The sequence below is a fragment of the Hakea prostrata genome, chromosome 4 (genome assembly GCF_041222555.1).
Source record: "Hakea prostrata isolate BN-2017 chromosome 4, UWA_Hpros_2, whole genome shotgun sequence".
NCBI lineage: Eukaryota > Viridiplantae > Streptophyta > Magnoliopsida > Proteales > Proteaceae > Hakea > Hakea prostrata.
Window position 1 is genome coordinate 14,072,953 of NC_142603.1, and position 18,440 is coordinate 14,091,392.

The 18,440-nt window shown below is 36.0% G+C and overlaps 1 protein-coding gene and 1 non-coding gene across 2 annotated transcripts; one reads left to right on the top strand and one right to left on the bottom strand.

The window, feature by feature from the left end:
• Positions 1-11,544: 11,544 nt before the first annotated feature.
• On the top strand, positions 11,545-13,220 carry LOC149018079 (putative acetyltransferase At3g50280). Its single transcript, XM_089154280.1, has one exon. The coding sequence runs from the start codon at positions 11,601-11,603 to the stop codon at positions 12,987-12,989; it is 1,389 nt and encodes a 462-aa protein (XP_089010406.1). The 5' UTR covers positions 11,545-11,600; the 3' UTR covers positions 12,990-13,220.
• A 1,979-nt stretch (positions 13,221-15,199) lies between these two features.
• TRNAI-AAU (transfer RNA isoleucine (anticodon AAU)) lies at positions 15,200-15,273 on the bottom strand. Its single transcript has one exon. It is a non-coding gene; the product is annotated as a tRNA-Ile (tRNA).
• Positions 15,274-18,440: the final 3,167 nt, after the last annotated feature.

The following is an 18,440-nucleotide window of genomic DNA, read 5'->3' on the forward strand; positions in this document are numbered from 1 at the left end:
CATGATCCCATTGCTTTTGGCTTGATTGAAATAAGAGCATTAGGGCACACGAGGGATGTCTCGTCAGGGATCAACATTAGGAGTAGAGGGCATTAAAACACTATGATGATATGTGATGATGTGGTAATAAACAAGGAATCAAGTGAATAATTTCCCCACATTTATGGTAAGTAAGGAGATCGAAAAACTTAGTGGAGCAATTGAGCAAGACGTAAGCAAAGTTGTACAACGAAACGTGAAAAACAAAGAATGGAACACACAACAAAAGAAAAAGAGATCATAAAACATGTATAGAATGTTATTAGGATAGAATTCTACGAGCAACAAAGGGAAGAAGACTCAGAGTCACCAACAATTCACTAATCTTAGTTGTCAAAAACCAGTTACAGAGAGAGAAGATTTATATATTTATACCAAAAACTTAATTCGAGATATAATCAACATAATACATCTCTTTAGGGAATCTTTGTCACTAGGTAGTGAATTATACAATTTGGGTGCCAAAATGATTTTCAGCACAAAGCTTGCATAGCTCTCGTAAACTAACTTGGTCACCATATAGGAAATTCCACTCACTCTGCGAGTCCAATTCCCTGCAAAGGGATATTGTCCTCAACCTTTTCGTGCCCCCATGCTCCAACACTGAGGCCTACTTCACAGGCTGTGTCAAGATGAACAATATAGGATCATGAAGCATGGGTAAGTTGGGGGCACAGGATCTGGACTTCTGTTTTTCCATTCATTGAGCGTATAAAAGGCTTGCAATGGTTTAAAAGTACAGTCAATGCAGGGTTGGTAGAGTGATAAGATCCATACTTCTAAGTGGAGAAGTCATGGATTTGACCTTTGCGGACAACAAAATTCCCTCTGAGGATATAATCGAGGTGTGCCCAAGTTGGGCCCGGATGAACCTCGGACACCAAAAAAAAAAGAAAATTTTAAAAGTACGCATGCTTAAATCAATGGTTATAATTTGAAGTAAACAAATGGCAACATCTCAACGGCTCGATGGAAAAACACAAGAATAGAGGCGGTAGAGGAATCAAATCCAAGTGCAAATGGAAAATCCAAAAGTGAAAGAAAGAAGGCATTAGCGGCAAAGCAGATACATGGGAGACCTTCATTCGTCAACGGGCTTTTCCCATGGCTTTATTTCATATCCTCTCCTTTTCAATCGAGTTGGAAAACTTTTAAGCTTGGAAACAGATGGAAAAGGATTGGAAACGCTACTTCTAATGGGTTCTTTCTTTCACTCATGCCAAAACAAAAACCACTGTGCAGTAGCCATCATTACTGGATCCATTTTAATTCTCCTTTTGAACCTGTGTTGGTATCTTTATCTCTCCCTTACTCCCTTCGATGATGGTAAAGAGGCAAAGTTCACTTTCGTTTTCTTGGGTTTCTGCAGGTGAATTCTCTTTTGCCCTAAAAGTGACAAGAGGAAGAAAAGGAAAGTTAGAGAAAATGGGGTCACGAGAGAATGATCGAATTGTGAAAAGCGATTGTCTCGTCATGCAATAGAAAGTGGACACAGGTGTGCACGTAAAGGGATTTGTTTGGTGTAATGGATGACAGACTTAAACCACAAATCTATCAAAAGCCAAACCACTAACCATTCCAAAACCCTAAAAAATTCCTTCCGCTTCATTTCTTTTTCTTCACTTAATTCCTGTGGTTGTAGTGGGTTTTGCAGAGACTCGGAAGTTCCAATATTTTGACTCTTCTCAAAGTCTAAGGCTCTCTTCTCTTCTCTTCTTTATTTCCTTTCACCATTTGGTTTCTATCTATTTCTTTTCTTGATGCTGACTTACATGCGTGCTCTATAAAATATGTTATCTAGTTGATCATGAGAACTTAAGTGAGATCTCATTTTAGTGCTTTAACTTCTCTTCTGCTGCTGCTTATGTAACTGCAAAAGAAGTGCTGCCAATGGATACCTAATCATCCCATTTCTTGATGAAGCTGACCCTACTGGTCATTGAGATCTGGGTACAGATCTAGGGTTACCTAATCAATAATAGAATCGATCAATAATAGGTTAGGTACGGATCCATGTATTCATTTACTAGTATTTGAATATTTTGGAACTGTTAGGGCATGCAGATATATGTGCTTTTTGGGTTTTGAAATTTTTTTTTTTTTTTTTTTTGAAATAATAGAAATTGTTTTCTATGCTTTTTATTTATAAATTTTTAATTTTTATTTAAAAAGTATTTAAGATGATTTATGTGGATTCTGAGGGGCCATAATAATGATGAAAGAGTCTACAAATGAAGTGAATATGAGGAATGAATATTTTGTTGATAATCATGATCTAGTTGAAACTTTTGTTAACTTTATCATCCACCAATTAATACTGTTTGTATCTTAGTACCAACCATATTTAATTTTTCTTTTTGGAAGAAAGGAACTTATATTAATAAGGTTGAAATTACATATAGACTTCAGGCAGTCTATAGTATTTTTTTTCTTTCTTTCTTCTTTTGTATCATTCCAAACTAAAAAGGAGGAAAAACCGTTCCTCCTGGAGACTATCAGACTATCAGACTCAGTATGAATCTCATGGTTGGATCTAACAAAGCTTGCAAGAAAGTCCACATAGTAGTTTGCCACTCTTACTTGATCAATAAATTTACACTGTTGAAATTTTTAACAAAATTAAAAGGTTTAACTCTCTACAATGAAAACTTTTTTTCATTAGCAATATGTGGATTAGAAAGATTGAATGATCAAAATCAAACCCCATGTATTGGTGCTGACCATAGTCAGTTGGGTCCGGGCCCCAACCTTAGGGGTCACTAATCAATTATATAACCATGGGGTACCCCATGTATTCATTGTGGAGTCTTTGAAAATTTTTAAAATTTCCAACATATGCACATGACTTTTGAATCTTAGAACTTTTAGTTTATGTTTTCTATCTGATAGCCTCGAAAAAATGGAACAGATGAATTTGGCACTTCTTTTGGAAGGTGGACTGACGACTCTTAACGGAGCCAAATTCCATTTGGGTGTAATGCCTTAAAGCCAAATATTTTTCTAAAACATTGATCTTTGATCCTAAAGGACGGATCGAAAAAATCAGCATCAAACTGTTGGAATAGCTTATGTAAATTTTTTCCTATTCTTGTAGGTATGGTCACTAGAAAAGTAGGAAATGGTGGTGATACCTTCTTTTGATTTAATCCGTGGGTCCCATCCACCTTGGATCATAGAGTTGGAGAGGTTTATACCCATTTTCAACCATGGGGTTCCAAGTTCATTGATGAGGTGGAAAATCAGTGTCATCTAACCAATGCGATTCACCAAATTTTTCCTTGGCTTCTTGTTAGGGCAATCAATATTGTTGGGAAATGTGATGTCAACATTACCACATCAGCCTCCATTAGTTTTAATGATAACAAACATGAATTACTAATATCTATATTAAGTTGTGATTATCCAGCTCATTATGAAAGCAAGTCAAATCCAACTCATTGGACCAAACTTACTGGATATATGCTCAAGCCCAAGTCAAGATCAAGTAAACTTGGACAAGGAACCAAAGTCAAGATGAGCATGAAAGTCAAAGCATAATTAAGAAGATGTGAAAATCAAGTCAAGTTCAAGACTTAGAAGAATTTAGGATTTAGGATACCTCCACATGCACTCATATGAAATTGTACTTAATTATACACATATCATGTCATTAGACTGACCTATGACATGTTAGGAAGGTGTATGAGACTTAGAGTTGGATAGAAATCCCTAAAAGCCCTTTTAAGTCCCTGAATTCCCACTGTGCTTCTGTGTTGTAGACGGACGTCCGTGTAGAACCAAACAGTTGTCCATCTGGTCACAGAAGCTTAGACGGATTTTCAGGGACTTAATGGCTAGTTTTAATGGATAATTTTTTAGATGGATCTTTGACTGATTCAGACGAAAGTCCGTCTGGACTAAAAACTAGGAGAAAAAAATCTATCTATTGGGAGATTGGGCCAAACAATTGATTGCCATATTTATTAGTCCAACCACTCCCATTTGAGAGTCTCTACCTTGCCATGGAGTATTTACTACTTCACTACTCAAGCTCTCAAATTGGTGAACAATCATTGATTATTTGTCTTCCAACTTCATTCAACTTTGAAGGACATTCCAAAGTTGTCAAGCAAGCTCATTGGAGTAAAGCTTGGAGTGATTGAAGGTTATTGGCATTTCATTAGTGGTGCATCTCTTCCATTGAGTATTCGTTCATCATTGCATCACACTCACACAAGGGGTAAAGTGTCACACCCCTTGTTAGGTAATTTTTTCCAATTCTTTAAATTGTATTGTTGTTCAATTCTAGTTTAGGTTGATTAGAATTGGTAGAGGGTGCTCTTGCCTTATTTAGAACAAATATTGTAAAATGTGCTCTTGCCCTACTTAAAACAAAGATTGTAAATGGTGTTGTTGTCCTATTGAACATAGATTGTAAAGGGTTTGATTGCTACCCATTGTATTGAAAGAGAATACTAGTAGAATACTCTTTTGAGGTCAAGAGAGGAGTGGACGTAGACTTGCAAAGTCGAACCACTATAAAATACTTGTCTTATGGATTGACTGCATTACTTTAATATCATTGAAATTTACAATTTATCTTGTATTTGCAATTAAACCAAAAAATTAGGCAAATCCACTAGTTGCAACCTAGAGTATTCACCCCCCCCCCTCTAGGTTGCCTTAACAATAACATCTTGCTTTCTCATGAGAATGATACTTGTTGTTCTCTGTCATCCACAAATGGGAGTTTCAGTACAAGGCTTGCTTATAGCGAATGTTAATACAACTTAGAGGGGGTGAATAGGTTGCAACTAGTGGACTTGCCTAATTTTTTGGTTTAATTGCAAATACAAAATAAATTGTGTATTTCAATGATAAATAAGTAATGCAATTAATCCACAAGATAAGTATTTAAAGTGATTCGACTTTACAAGTCTACGTCCACTCTTCTCTTGGCCTCAAGAGAGTATTCCACTAGTGATTCTCTTTCAATACAATGAGTGGAGATAAAAAAATTTATAATCTATGTTTATTAGGGCAAGAGCACCCTTTACAATATTTGTTATAAGTAGAGCTAGATCACTCTTTACAATCTTTGTTCTAAATAGGGCAAGAGCACCCTCTACCAATTCTAATCAACCAAAACTAGAATTGAACAATTAATACAATTTGAAGAAGTGAATGATATTACTTAACAAGGGGAGTGACACTTTACCCCTTGTGTGAATGTATGCAATGAGGAATGAATGTTCAAGATATGAGATGCACCACTAAGAAGTCCCAATGGCCTTTAATAACTCCACACTTGACTCCAATGAGTTTGCTTGACAACTTTGGAATGTCCTTCAAAGTTGGATGGAGTTGGGAGGCAAGTGATCAATGTTAGTTCACCAAATTGAGAGTTTTGAGAGTTGTGAGGAAGTAATTACTAATAGGCAACATAGAGACTCTCAAATGGAGGTGGTTGGGCTTATAAAGATGGTAATCAATTGTTTGGCCCAACCTCCCAACGGATATAATTGTTCCCCCTAATTTTTAGTCCAGACGGACTTCTGTCTGAATCAGTCGGAGATCCGTCCATGAACTAAACTTATTTAGTGTATTTGGGCATCTGGACCATTAAGCCTATGAACTGAACTTATTCCTCAAACTGATTTGTAATTTATATTGTTTCTTATTTCTCAATCAAACCTTGATAAACCAATATTACATTGGATCTTCTTAGTTATGATGATCACATGTTATAGTATATGGTTAATAAGGAAAGAGGCCGTTTTTAACTAGATTGATCCCAACCCTAACCGGGTTATGGACTTTGTTACCAATTGGTTAAGACAATTACATATCCAACCCCAGGATTGTCAATTGGCATAATCTCTCAACCTGTCTCAATGACCATGACTGATTGCTTTTGTAAGTCATTAAATGATCTATAGAGTAATACAATCTTAATGTGTGTAGAGGTTGCAAATCTACATCAAAATTTCTTAGCGTATTGCTAGGGGATGAGGACTGGGAACCGTCAATGAATATGCAAGGTAAGAATTATACAATGAACCAACATGTCCAAGGTAGTTGCAAGAGGGATTCTCAATGGACTACAATGTACAACCAATATCAACCACAACATTGATAGTATTTGGTGCAACGCAGACCATCTACGTTTGTATGTATTGATGCCACAACAACCATTGCCCTGGGATATCATTGAGGATCTTCTACTACTGGTAGCCCAAACAAATAAGGACAAGATCGGCAATCATGACATTTCATAACGAGTTATATCAATGCCTGACAGCTTCAGTGTCCTCTACAACAAATGCTTTTGTTAATATAGGATAGGGAGGCTTTCTATTTTGTAACATAACTTAGTTCTCTACTTTTTGTTCTGTTTTCTTTCAACCAAAAAAAAATATATATGTTAACTGAAAATATAAGATATCTTATGTGGATTTTGAGGGTCCCATAATATGGTTAAAAAGGATTTACAAATGAAATGATTATGGTGAATTAATATTTGGTAGATAATAATGATGCAGTTGAAACTTTCTCAACTTTGCCATCAACCAAAATCTGTGGCGGATTTCAAACCTATAAGTGTGTGCAATATTAGCTACAAAATCTTAGCAACAATACTAATAAGGAGGTTAAGACCAATCCTCACCTACATGATTTCCCCTTGTCAAGGGGTTTTTGTGCCAAATAGGCAAATCAAAGACAACATTATGGTGGCACAAGAGTTTTTTCACTTTACGGGAAAGATAAGAGAAAAGGTAGGATATGTATGTGGTTTTAAAACTAGATATGCCCAAAGCCTATGATAGAGTGTAATGGAGAGTTCTGATAAAACCTTTTAATTTATGGGTTTTGATGGCCAATGGATATAGATGGTAGAATCATTGATAACTACTACTTCCTTCTCTATTAAGCTCAATGGAATACCTCATCTTTGGTTCACTAGAACAAGGGGACTTTGCCGGGGGTTCCCTATGAGCTTGTACATATTCTTGATAGTCATGGAAATCTTATTCATGTTGTTAATGGAATACAAATCCCTTCATCTATTCAAGGGAATCGAAGTGGCACGGAGAGCACCATAAATATCATACATTTTCTTTGCAAATGACACCTTCTTAATTTGTAAAGAGGAGGAAAAAGATATTTTGGCAATCAAGGCAGCAATTGAACTATTCTCAATTATCACGGGACAGGAGACAAACTTTGAAAAAAAAAGGGGCACACTTCAACAGAAATGTGGAAAGTAAAAAAAAATAGATGCTACTTTTGTTACCATGAATAAAATAAAAAAATGAAGAAATATGCAGTGTAATTGAGAAAAAAATATTTTCAACGGTAGGGCGAAAAAAAAATTCTTTTATCCTTGACAAGATGACAGCGAGAATGGCAACATGGAAAGCATCTAATCTTTCCTATGCGAGAGAGAAGTTTTGACCAAATTTGTCCTATAGTCTCAATCTATCGATCACATGCAGTGTTTCAAATTTTCATTGACTTTTTACAAAACAATTGACTCTTTATGTCAAATGTTCTACCTAGGGAACCCCTCAAAGAAGAAACAACTTACCCTAATTTCTTGGGACCGTTGGAAGCGGAAATAGGAAGGAGATCCAGGGTTCAAGAAAATGGAAGATATCAACTCAACCTTTTTTTAAAGCAAAGCTGGAGACTTATCATGAACCCTGATGCACTATGTGTTAAAGTTCTCAAAGCCAAATATTTTCCCAAATCCACCCCTTTCGACCTAGAAAAAGGGATGTTAACAACATATGTAGTATACTCCCCCTTCTCCAACAAATGGTGTTCAGGAAAGTAGGGGAATGGAAGAAACACATCCTTCTAGTTTGATCTATGGATCCCCTTAACAATGGATCACACAGTAGGAGAACCCCAATTAATTTCAGCTGTGGCCATCAAATGCATCTGTGAAGCAAGTGATTAACTTGGATCAGTTAGAAAAAATAGGGATTGTCGTATTTTTCTACCTCCCTTTCTAGTCCTTTCTCTTTCTGCTTCCCATGACTCCTAGTTCTCGTTTCTCTCAATGAATGGTGAATATTTTACCAAACTTGCAGGGAGGGCACTGGTTAAATTAAAACCTAACTCCTCTGCTAGCAATACCACTTGGTGGAAATTTTCTTGGAAACTATCTATCCATCCAAAATTTAAAACATTCTTCTTGCTCCTTTTGAATGCAAGACTTCCACTTAAAGCAATTCTCTCCAAATGGACACCAACCACTCCAATTTGCCAACTATATAGTAACAGTGAGGAGACGAAGTGGCATTTGTTCATTTTGTGTGACTAGACCAAGAGGATTTGGAGAACAAGACCACTTGGGCTAGAATAGCAACACTGAATCTCACCTCAATGACTTACCTTTGTATTTCTATGATCTCCACCTGGAACATGAATAAGGCATCTAGAAGATGGCTAATCTCCATTCTCATAATTACATGCTATTTCATTTGGAGGGAGAGAAACATGTGCATATTTAATTAGGAGAGTCCCCAGCCTGATAGAGTTATAAATTTTGTTCACCTTGGATGAAAGACTTGAAGCTTTCACCATTTTGTACCATTGAAATGCAGCCCTCACAAACTGAAGAAGCGACTTTAACCACCACTGAAATGCATTCCTCAAATGATATGCTAAAATTGGAACACTCACCCACCTTACTATGTGCAGGAGTACTTGACATAGTTCTAGACACTGTAGTGTGGAGTGTGGGGCTTATCTAGGATGAAAATTTTCACTATGTGAGCTATGGAAGTCTAAAAAAATAAACTAAGTTAGAAGTAATAGTTCATGGAATTCATGAAGTAATAATCCAAGCAAGGAAGCAACAGATGCTAGATCGTTGAAATATGGTGCAATGATGAAGCAACTTGTTAGTCATTCTCCCTGAAAGCCAATACATTGTCATTCAACTTACTTTCTATTTTGCTAGAGCAATCATTTTGTATTAAGAATGTCAATATCTGTATGTTTAAGTTCCCCACACTAACAAATTACCTAGTAAGCTTAGCATTCAATGTATGTTCTACTGATGAACCATGTAATATCCTAGTTTAATGCATCTTTCCTTCTCTTATCACAAAACCAAAACTAAAAAAAAAAAAAAAGCCCTGGAATGTTTGTATCTTTCTACCTTTTCTTTCAGTATAAATATAAAACATAAAAGAAAGAATGTTTAGCAAACTGAATTGTATAACCAAATTAATAAGAAGCGTGTTAGAGGTGCAAAATTTAATGGCACATACACGACTCAAACCATCAAATGAGCTAATTATCCATAAACAAATTGTGGATTGGCATTAATTTGGGGATAAGTTTTAAATTAAAATCAATGCTTAAAAAAAAGTTAGCGGCCCATGCAAGTTTAAATGGGCCAAGAAAACATTTAATCTTGAATAGGCATCTGATTGGAAAAAGTTTAATGGCCCATGCAGGTAAAAAAAAAAAAAAAAAAAAAAAAAAAAAAAAAAAAAAAAAAAAAAAAAAAAAAAAAAAAAAAAAAAAAAAAAAAAAAAAAAAATTTTAAAATTTTTTATTAAAAAAAAAAAAAAAAAAAAAAAAAAAAAAAAAAAAAAAAAAAAAAAAAAGAGAAAAAAAAAATAAAAAAAGGCCATTAAATTCTCAAAGTATCACTCTTCCAAAAGTAACCCGCGACCTTTAAGGCTGCGGGTTCCCCCCTCCGTTATTAGCACGACGCTCTAACCAACTGAGCTAATGGGCCACACATTAAAAAAATTAGCGTTTGATTAGAAATAATAGGTCGATTGATTAAAAAAGAAAATAATTATTCTTAAATCAATAAGTACTCCCAGTTGACTTGTGAATGGATAGCTAAAATCCGTCTTTGAATTCGCATTTGTATCTGAATTTTTTTTATCGAAAAATATTTGTATCCATCCGATAAGCAATTGGATTCGGATTCTGATAATTGCTTACCGGATTTGATAATATCCAGATAAAAATTTATCCAAATACAATAAAGTATTCAACATTTTTTCCTCTAAAAATAGATGATAATCAGATCCGAAAACTGATAATTGGTAACCAGATAATCAGAAGTAAAAAATTATTCGGTTAGAGTAAAGTATTAAACATTATTTCTCTTAAAAATAACAGATAATAGGATTAAAAACGGTAATTGGTAATCCAAAATTGGAAATAACAAATTTTTAAAAAATGACAATCACCAAGATTAATTGGATAGTTTATCAGATTGGATTTATTATCGGATATTTGGTAAAGTTCTAGATTCGAATTCGGATGCCTTCTCTAAATTTCCACCGGATTCAGATTCAGATATAGATAAAGATTTTGCTAATTCGGATTCGGATTTAGATACTAATGTATCCGAGCCGAATCCGATCCGTTTACAATTCTCAATAACCACTTGAAAATGAAACAAAAACAATGTGTATTCTAAACTTAGTATCTTGAAGTATCTTTCCAAAATAATGGCAAAGACCCTTGGCTTGAAAGACCCCATTATTGATGTTTGTAATTGAATGCTCATATTTCACTCCGTGGCTACAACAAAGTCTATGGACTATACACATTCCTCTTTTTAGTAAAAGTCCCCTTTATTTAATAAATAAATAAATAAAATAATCTTCTTGAATAGGCATCTAAATAAAATTATATGTTATGTTTATATCATGCCTTTAGTCTTAATTCATGAACTTGAATCTTAGTTCTGAATCCTCATATATTACCTTCTGACTTTTGTTAGTATTAAAGTGTTGTTAAATCAAAGGTTAAGCGATAGAGAAGAGAGTTGAAATGTGTCATTGACGATAACTAAGTATACTCAATGTGTTCTCTGGATTTGAAGGCCAACCCAGGTGTGGATTTTGTCTTCTCTTTATTTATTTATTTTTTCAATGAATGAAAATTTTATATTAGGCTCTTTAAGCTACTGTTAGAATTAGGTAGAAAAATAGAAAAATATAAGTGACCGAACCACGGATAAAAATCTTCTGTTAACTCTTTCAGAGACAAGACCGTCAGGACAAACAAGAAAAGGAGAGGGATTATCCCACCAAACACGCGAAATAGAAAAGTCCTGTTTAGAGTATGATGAAGAATCTGATTTGAATTTGAAATTTAACAAATGGTCTATTCACAATCAAATCAATTAACTTCTTCTACCAACCACCAAAAAAGAAAAATCAAATGAAATAATTCCGTTTGATACAAAATAGGTTTGAAAGTTATAAGTATGTTTTAGCAGATCATAGCTTAATGCTATTGGCCTAGAACTCTGGACGATCTTGTTCTCAGAGCTTTCTTAATACACCAGGAAACATTTTAAAATGAGATAACAAAGATGATTTTGATTATAAAAGTTGTTTCTTGCTGTTCAAGAAACAATTTAATGATTATTTTCTTGAAATTCATACTTTTTGGGATGTTTCAAAGTCAAATTGATATTCTCCTGGAATTCATACTTTCGGGGATGTTTCCAAGCTATCTATTTTTAACCAACACAAAGTAACTGCTACTATATAATAGTGCAAGCAGGAAGCCAAGCAAGGCAATATCACCCAATGAGTTTGGTAATGGCGACTCATCCTGCTGTTCATCACATCTCAAGATGCTCCATCAAACCAGAGAGAGTTTCAGAAGAATCAAATCAACCCTTCCACTTGAATCCATGGGATATAGCCATGTTTTCTGCACATTACATCCAAAAGGGTCTTCTCTTTCCCAAACCTCCCTCTTCTATCATTTCCATTATCGAGCACCTTAAGGATTCCCTTTCCAGAACCCTGGTTCATTTCCCTCCCCTGACCGGCCGTCTCGTCACTCATAAACAAGAAAACCCACCTTCTTACTCTGTTTCTCTGGATTTTAAGACCAACCCAGGTGTGGATTTTGTACATGCTACCACAGATGTGACCATAGCAGAAATCCTCTCCTCCATTGATGTTCACCCAGTTGTTCAATCATTCTTTTTGCTAGACAGAGCTGTTAACCATGATGCCCATTTCTTGCCTTTGTTGGCTGTGCAGGTGACAGAGTTATTGGATGGGATTTTCATCGCACTCTGCCTCAACCATGTAGTCGGTGATGGCACTTCTTATTGGCATTTCTTCAATTCGTGGGCTGAGGTTTCCAGGTCGATTAAGGGAAAGAATGATAAAATCTCGCGGCCACCACTTCTGAAACAGTTTTTTCTTGATGGCCATGGCCCCATAATCAACTTACCATTCTCTCATCATGATGAGTTCATTGAGAGGATCTTGTCACCAGTGGAGCTCAGAGAGAGGTTCTTCCATTTCTCATCCAAATCCATTGCTGGGCTCAAAGCCAAGGCCAACCAAGAATGCAACACCACCAACATATCCTCCTTCCAAGCCTTGTCGGCGGTTGTGTGGAGAGGTATCACACGGGCATGCCGGCATCTACCCAGTCATCAGAAAACAAGTTGCAGATTGGCCATTAGTAATAGATCAAGATTGAACCCACCATTTTCCCCTGATTATTTTGGGAACTGCGTTCAAACGGTGAGCGCTACTGCGACCGTTGAAGAACTATTGAGCCATGGAATTGGGTGGGCAGTGATGCTATTGCACGAAGCTGTGAATGGTCACAATGACAGTAAAGTGAGGGAATCGCTGGAGAATTGGATGAAGAGTCCTTTCATATATCAGCCCAGCAGATTCTTTGATCCTTGCAGTGTGATGATGGGGAGCTCACCCAGGTTTGATATGTTTGGGTGTGAGTTTGGATGGGGAGAAGCAGTTGCTGTTCGAAGTGGGTTTGCGAACAAGTTTGATGGGAAGGTGTCTTCATACCCTGGGCGCCTGGGAGGAGGAAGTGTGGATTTGGAGGTGTGTCTTCCACCAGAGTGTATGAGTGCCCTTGAATCTGACCCTGAGTTCATGGGTGCTGTGTCGCTTTCTCCCCACCACCACCACCACCAACTCCTTTAACTTGCAGTTGCTGTTTCAACTTTCAAGCCACAAAGAATCAAAAGAATTGCTGCAATTTCTGCCCAGTTGCGTTGAGCAGCACTAGCAACCGTCGACATTAAAGATCGAGTCGTTGTGGTCAAGATGAAAGATACATGTCCATTTGTCACATTTTATACCCATTTTTCATTTTTTTTTTAAATTTTTTGGCTTTTATTATTCCATCTCATGCACCTCTTTTACACCAGTGTATTCATTATTTATTTATTATTTGAATTAATGGCTTTTTCCAATCATAAGAGGTAGCTAGCTAGTTGAAATGGGAGTTGAACCACAAGATAATCGGTCTGGTTCGATTGCAAAATTTTAAGATTAATAAAAGATTCCGTCTTCCTCTCACTTATAATTTTATCCGTCATTATACATCATCTGAAAAGGAGAGAGATGGATATGAGCTACTAAAAAGGGATTGTATGGCGATGATTTTATTATATATATATTTTTTGTTTTCATGTTAGATATAGTTTTTTCTATTTCTATGCATTTTTATTGTTTCTCATCGTTTCAAAGTGTTAAAATCATGTAAAATTATAAAAAATAAAAATAATAATAATTGAATTTTTATTTTTCAGCGATCACACAATAAGAGAACCCCCATTAGTTCAGCTGTGGCCATCAAATGCATCTGTGAAGCAAGTGATTAAATTGGATCGGTTAAAAAATAGGAATTGTCCTATTTTTCTACTTCCCTCTCTAGTCCTTGCTCTTTCTGCTTCCCATGACTCCTAGGTCTCGTTACTCTCAATGAATGGTGAATTTTCTACCAAACTTGCAGGGAGGGCACTGGTTAAATTAAAACCTAACTCCTCTGCTAGCAATACCACCTGGTGGAAATTTTCCTAGAAACTATCTATCCATCCAAAATTTAAAATATTCTTCTTGCTACTTTTGAATACAAGACTTCCAAGTGCAATTCTCTCCAAATGGACACCAACCACTCCAATCTGCCAACTATATAGTAATAGTGAGGAGACGGAGTGGCATTTGATCATTTTGAGTGACTGGACCAAGAGGATTTGGGGAACAAGACCACTTGGGCTAAGAATAGCAACGCTGAATCTCACCTCAATGACTTACCTTTGCATTTCTATGATCACCATCTGGAACATGAATAAGGCATCTAGAAGATGGCAGATCTCCATTCTCATTATTACATGCTATTTCATTTGGAGGGATAGAAACATGTGCATATTTAATTAGGAGAGTCCCCAGCCTGATAGAGTTATAAATTTTGTGTACACTTGGATGAAAGACTTGAAGCTTTCACCATTTTGTACCATTGAAATGCAGCCCTCACAAACTGAAGAAGCGACTTTAACCACCACCCAAATGCATTCCTCAAATGATATGCTAAAATTAGAACACTCACCCACCTTACTATGTGCAGGAGGAGTACTTGACATAGTTCTAGACAATGTAGTGTAGAGCTTATCTAGGACAAAAAATTTCACTATGTGAGCTATGGAAGTCTAAAAAAAGAACTGAGTTAGTAGCAATAGTTCAAGGAAGGAATTCATGAAGTAATAATCCAAGCAAGGAAGCAAGATGCAGATCGCTGAAATATGGTGCAATGATGAAGCAGCTTGTCACTCATTCTCCCTGAAAGCCAATACATTGTCATTCAACTTCCTTCCTACTTTGCTAGAGCAATCATTTTGTATTAAGAATGTCAATATTTGTATGTTTAAGTTCCCCACACTAACAAATTACCTAGTAAGTTTAGCATTCAATGTATGCTCTACTGATGAACCATGTAATATCCTAGTTTAATGCATCTTTCCTTCTCTTCTCACAAAACCAAAACTAAAAAGGAAAAAAACCCAGGAAAGTTTGTATCTTTCTACCTATTCTATTTTCAGTATAAATATAAAACATTAAAAAAAAAAAATGTTTAGCAAACTGAATTGTATTACCAAATTAATAAGAAGCGTGTTAGAGGTGCAAAATTTAATGGCACATACAAGACTCAAACCTGCAATTATTAGCATGACACTCTAATCAAATGAGCTAATTATCCATAAACAAATTGTGGATTGGCATTAATTTGGGGATAAGTTTTAAATTAGTCATCATAAATGGACCAATAAAAAAATAGTTAGCGGCCCATGCTAGTTTAAATGGGCCAAGAAAACATTTAATTTTGAATAGGCATCTGATTGGAAAAAGTCTGATGGCCCATGCAGGTCTCGAACCTGCGACCTTCGCGTTATTAGCACGACGCTCTAACCAACTGAGCTAATGGGCCATACATTAAAAAAATTAGCATTTTTATATAAATTAAAAATAAAATTTGTGTATTCCAAAATGAATCCTCCAAAATAGGCCAAGAAAAATAAAAATTTAATGACCCCACGACGTTCTAACCAAGACCCCTGGCTTGGAAGACCCCATTATTGAATTTTTGTAATTGAATGCTCTTATTTCACTCCGTGGCTACATGACTTTGTTATGCATGACTCTATTGACTATACACACTCCTCTTTTTAGTAAAAGTCCCATTTACCCAATAAATAAATGAATAAAATAATCTGCTTGAATAGGCATATAAATAAAATTATATGTTACATTTATATGATGCCTTCAATCCAAATTCATGAACTTGAATCATAGTTCTGAATCCTCATATTGCCTTCCACTTTTGTTAGTATTAAAGTGTTACATCAAAGGTTAAGCGATGGAGAAGAGAGTTTGTTTGTTTGTATATTTTTTTTTTTTTCGAGTAGGAAACAAGACTATATTGAAGGAGACATAGGCTCTGGCTGAGGAACAGGCTCCTTCAGCCAGACAGTGAAATTTTGCCACTCAGTGCAGTCTCAAGCACTAGGGCTTCCTGGGCCAAGAAATGAGCCACAGAGTTGGCTTCTCTTGGGTAAAACAAAAAACACATGAAAGGGGGCCGTAGCTAATTCCCATCGCTTCATTGACGAGCGAGAAGAGAGTTAAAATGTGTCATTGACGATAACTAAGTATACTCAATGGGTTCTAAACTACTGGAAAACGAGAGATGTTGTCTGTTAACCTATTCAAGGACAATCTGCCGCTTCCAAACAAAAATTCTAAGTATGATCATGTAGGTATAATCTAACTTGTTAGATCATTAAGGTCCTCTTCTAATCATTAGGGTCCTCTTCTATTCTTGATCACGTGGAAATATTTTTTCATGTTCTAATATTTATCTTAAAGATACTTTACAAAAGACAAAGAAAATCATCCAATTGATTTCAATTTTTAAACTTCTCTAATTTTTATTTTTGAAATTAGGTCTGTATCCCCCCATATTACACCCTGTACAAGTTCACGAGGAGATGAAAGATTAGTACTTGCAGCTGACATATATTTATTTGTACTAGCAAAGTGACAAAGGGTTCACCAAAAAAAAAAAAAAACGGAAATTTCTGAAAGAGGTCTACTTAAATTGAAAGTTGACGGAACGATGAGGAACTCAAATTTTGAAATTTAACACATGGACGTTGGAGATTACTTAATTCACCAGGAACCATTTTAAAATGAGATAAACAGAGATAATCTTAATTACAGAAGTTGATCAAGAAACAATTTAATTGTTTACCGAAAAAAGAAAAACAATTTAATTAATAGTCTCCTCGAATTCATAGTTTCTGAGATGTTTCTAAGTTCTCTGTTTAGTTATTATAATTGGTGATTTTATTTGGTAATGGCAACTCATCTAGCAGTTCATCACATCTGAAGATGCTCCATCAAACCAGAGAGAGTTTCAGAAGAATCAAATCAGCCCTTCCACTTGAATCCATGAGATGTATCCATGTTTTCTGCACATTACATCCAAAAGGCTCTTCACTTTCACAAAACCTTCTTCTACCATTTCCATTATCGAGCACCTTATAGATTCCCTGGCCATCTTGTCACTCACAAACAAGAAAACCCACCATCTTACTCTGTTTCTCTGGATTTTAAGTCCAACCCAGGTGTAGATTTTTTCTTTTCTTTCTTTATTTTTTTTCAATGAACGAAAATTTTATATTAGGCTTTTTAAGCTGAGTTCCTAAGAATCCGGATCATCACCCTGTCAGGTGCTCCCCGATGGCTTTACACCACAAAATCGGTGGCCCCACAGGTAAAAAAAAAACCCATCACCCAAGCCCTGGCCCCCCTTGTAATTTGTGGTGGAAAAGTCGTCGGGGAGTACTCCCCCAACGGGTTGAGGATCCGGACACCTCCTCCCTTGATGGGGAGCACTCCCCAGAAAGCTTTACAACCACAAATTATGTGGGGCCACAAGTAAAAAATAAAAAAATATTAAAAAAAAACCCATCACCCTAATCCTGTGGGGCCTTGTAATTTGTAGTCAATAGCCATGGGAGAGCAAAATGGGGGAGATGATCCGGACTGCTTTTAAGTTAAGTCTTTTAGAATTATGTTGACCGTATAATGGATGGAAATCTTCTGTCAACTCTTTTAGAGACAAGATTGTTAGGACAAACAAGAAAAGGAGAGGAACTGCCCCCACCAAACATTTGAAATAGAAAAGGTCCAAGTTTAGGGATTTTGCTTGCATCATTAAGCAATACAACTTGGGATGTCTGAAACTAACGCTTAATGGTTGAATGCCATTAAAGACTCTGAGCCGAAGCAAAACCAGTTTAAAGTATGATGAAGAATCTGATTTGAATTTGAAATTTATCATATGGTCTATTCACAATCAAATGAAACAATTTTTGTTTACTTGCATAGTTAAACATATCGCTTATTGAGCCCGCAAAATTCTGAGCCCGCAAAATTCATTATTGTAAATATTGATAGGTTCTCAGATACATGACAAGGACAAAGGTATTGGCATCCAAGAGTGTAGTAAAGGATGAGAATTTCTTTTGCAACTAATGTATATTAAATTGGACTGTGGAATGTATATATTTCTTTTGAGGTCGTATCTATTTACTAGGTACTAGTTGAAAATTCAAATGTAAGTAAAACATGATTTTAGGCTGTATACGTATGTATATGAGTCAAATTGTCAAACATGTTATTTATTTTTGTCATTTGAGATGTTTCTCCGGTTGGATGCCTGTAATGTAGGTCCCATCAAGCCTTAAGAATTGGGGTCGTGACACTAAGAATTCAGATCATCTTTCTTGACAAAGAGCACTTTGTGTTCCAACCACAAAATTAAATAGAGCCCACAAATAAAAATTAATTAAAAAAATTAAGAGGGGTGGGACCAAGGTCCGACATGTCGATCTGTATCGCCGTGTCGGTACCTGGCGATACCATTGACATGGCGACATAGGTCGACATGTCGGGCGACTTACCTTTCCCTTTCGTCGCTCAATCGACGGGACGATCGCTGCAATCGACGGACGAGCTCTTCTCCGGCTCGAGTTTCCCCCACACCAGATTCTTTGGAACGATTAAGGTGGAGCAGGGTAAACTGATGAT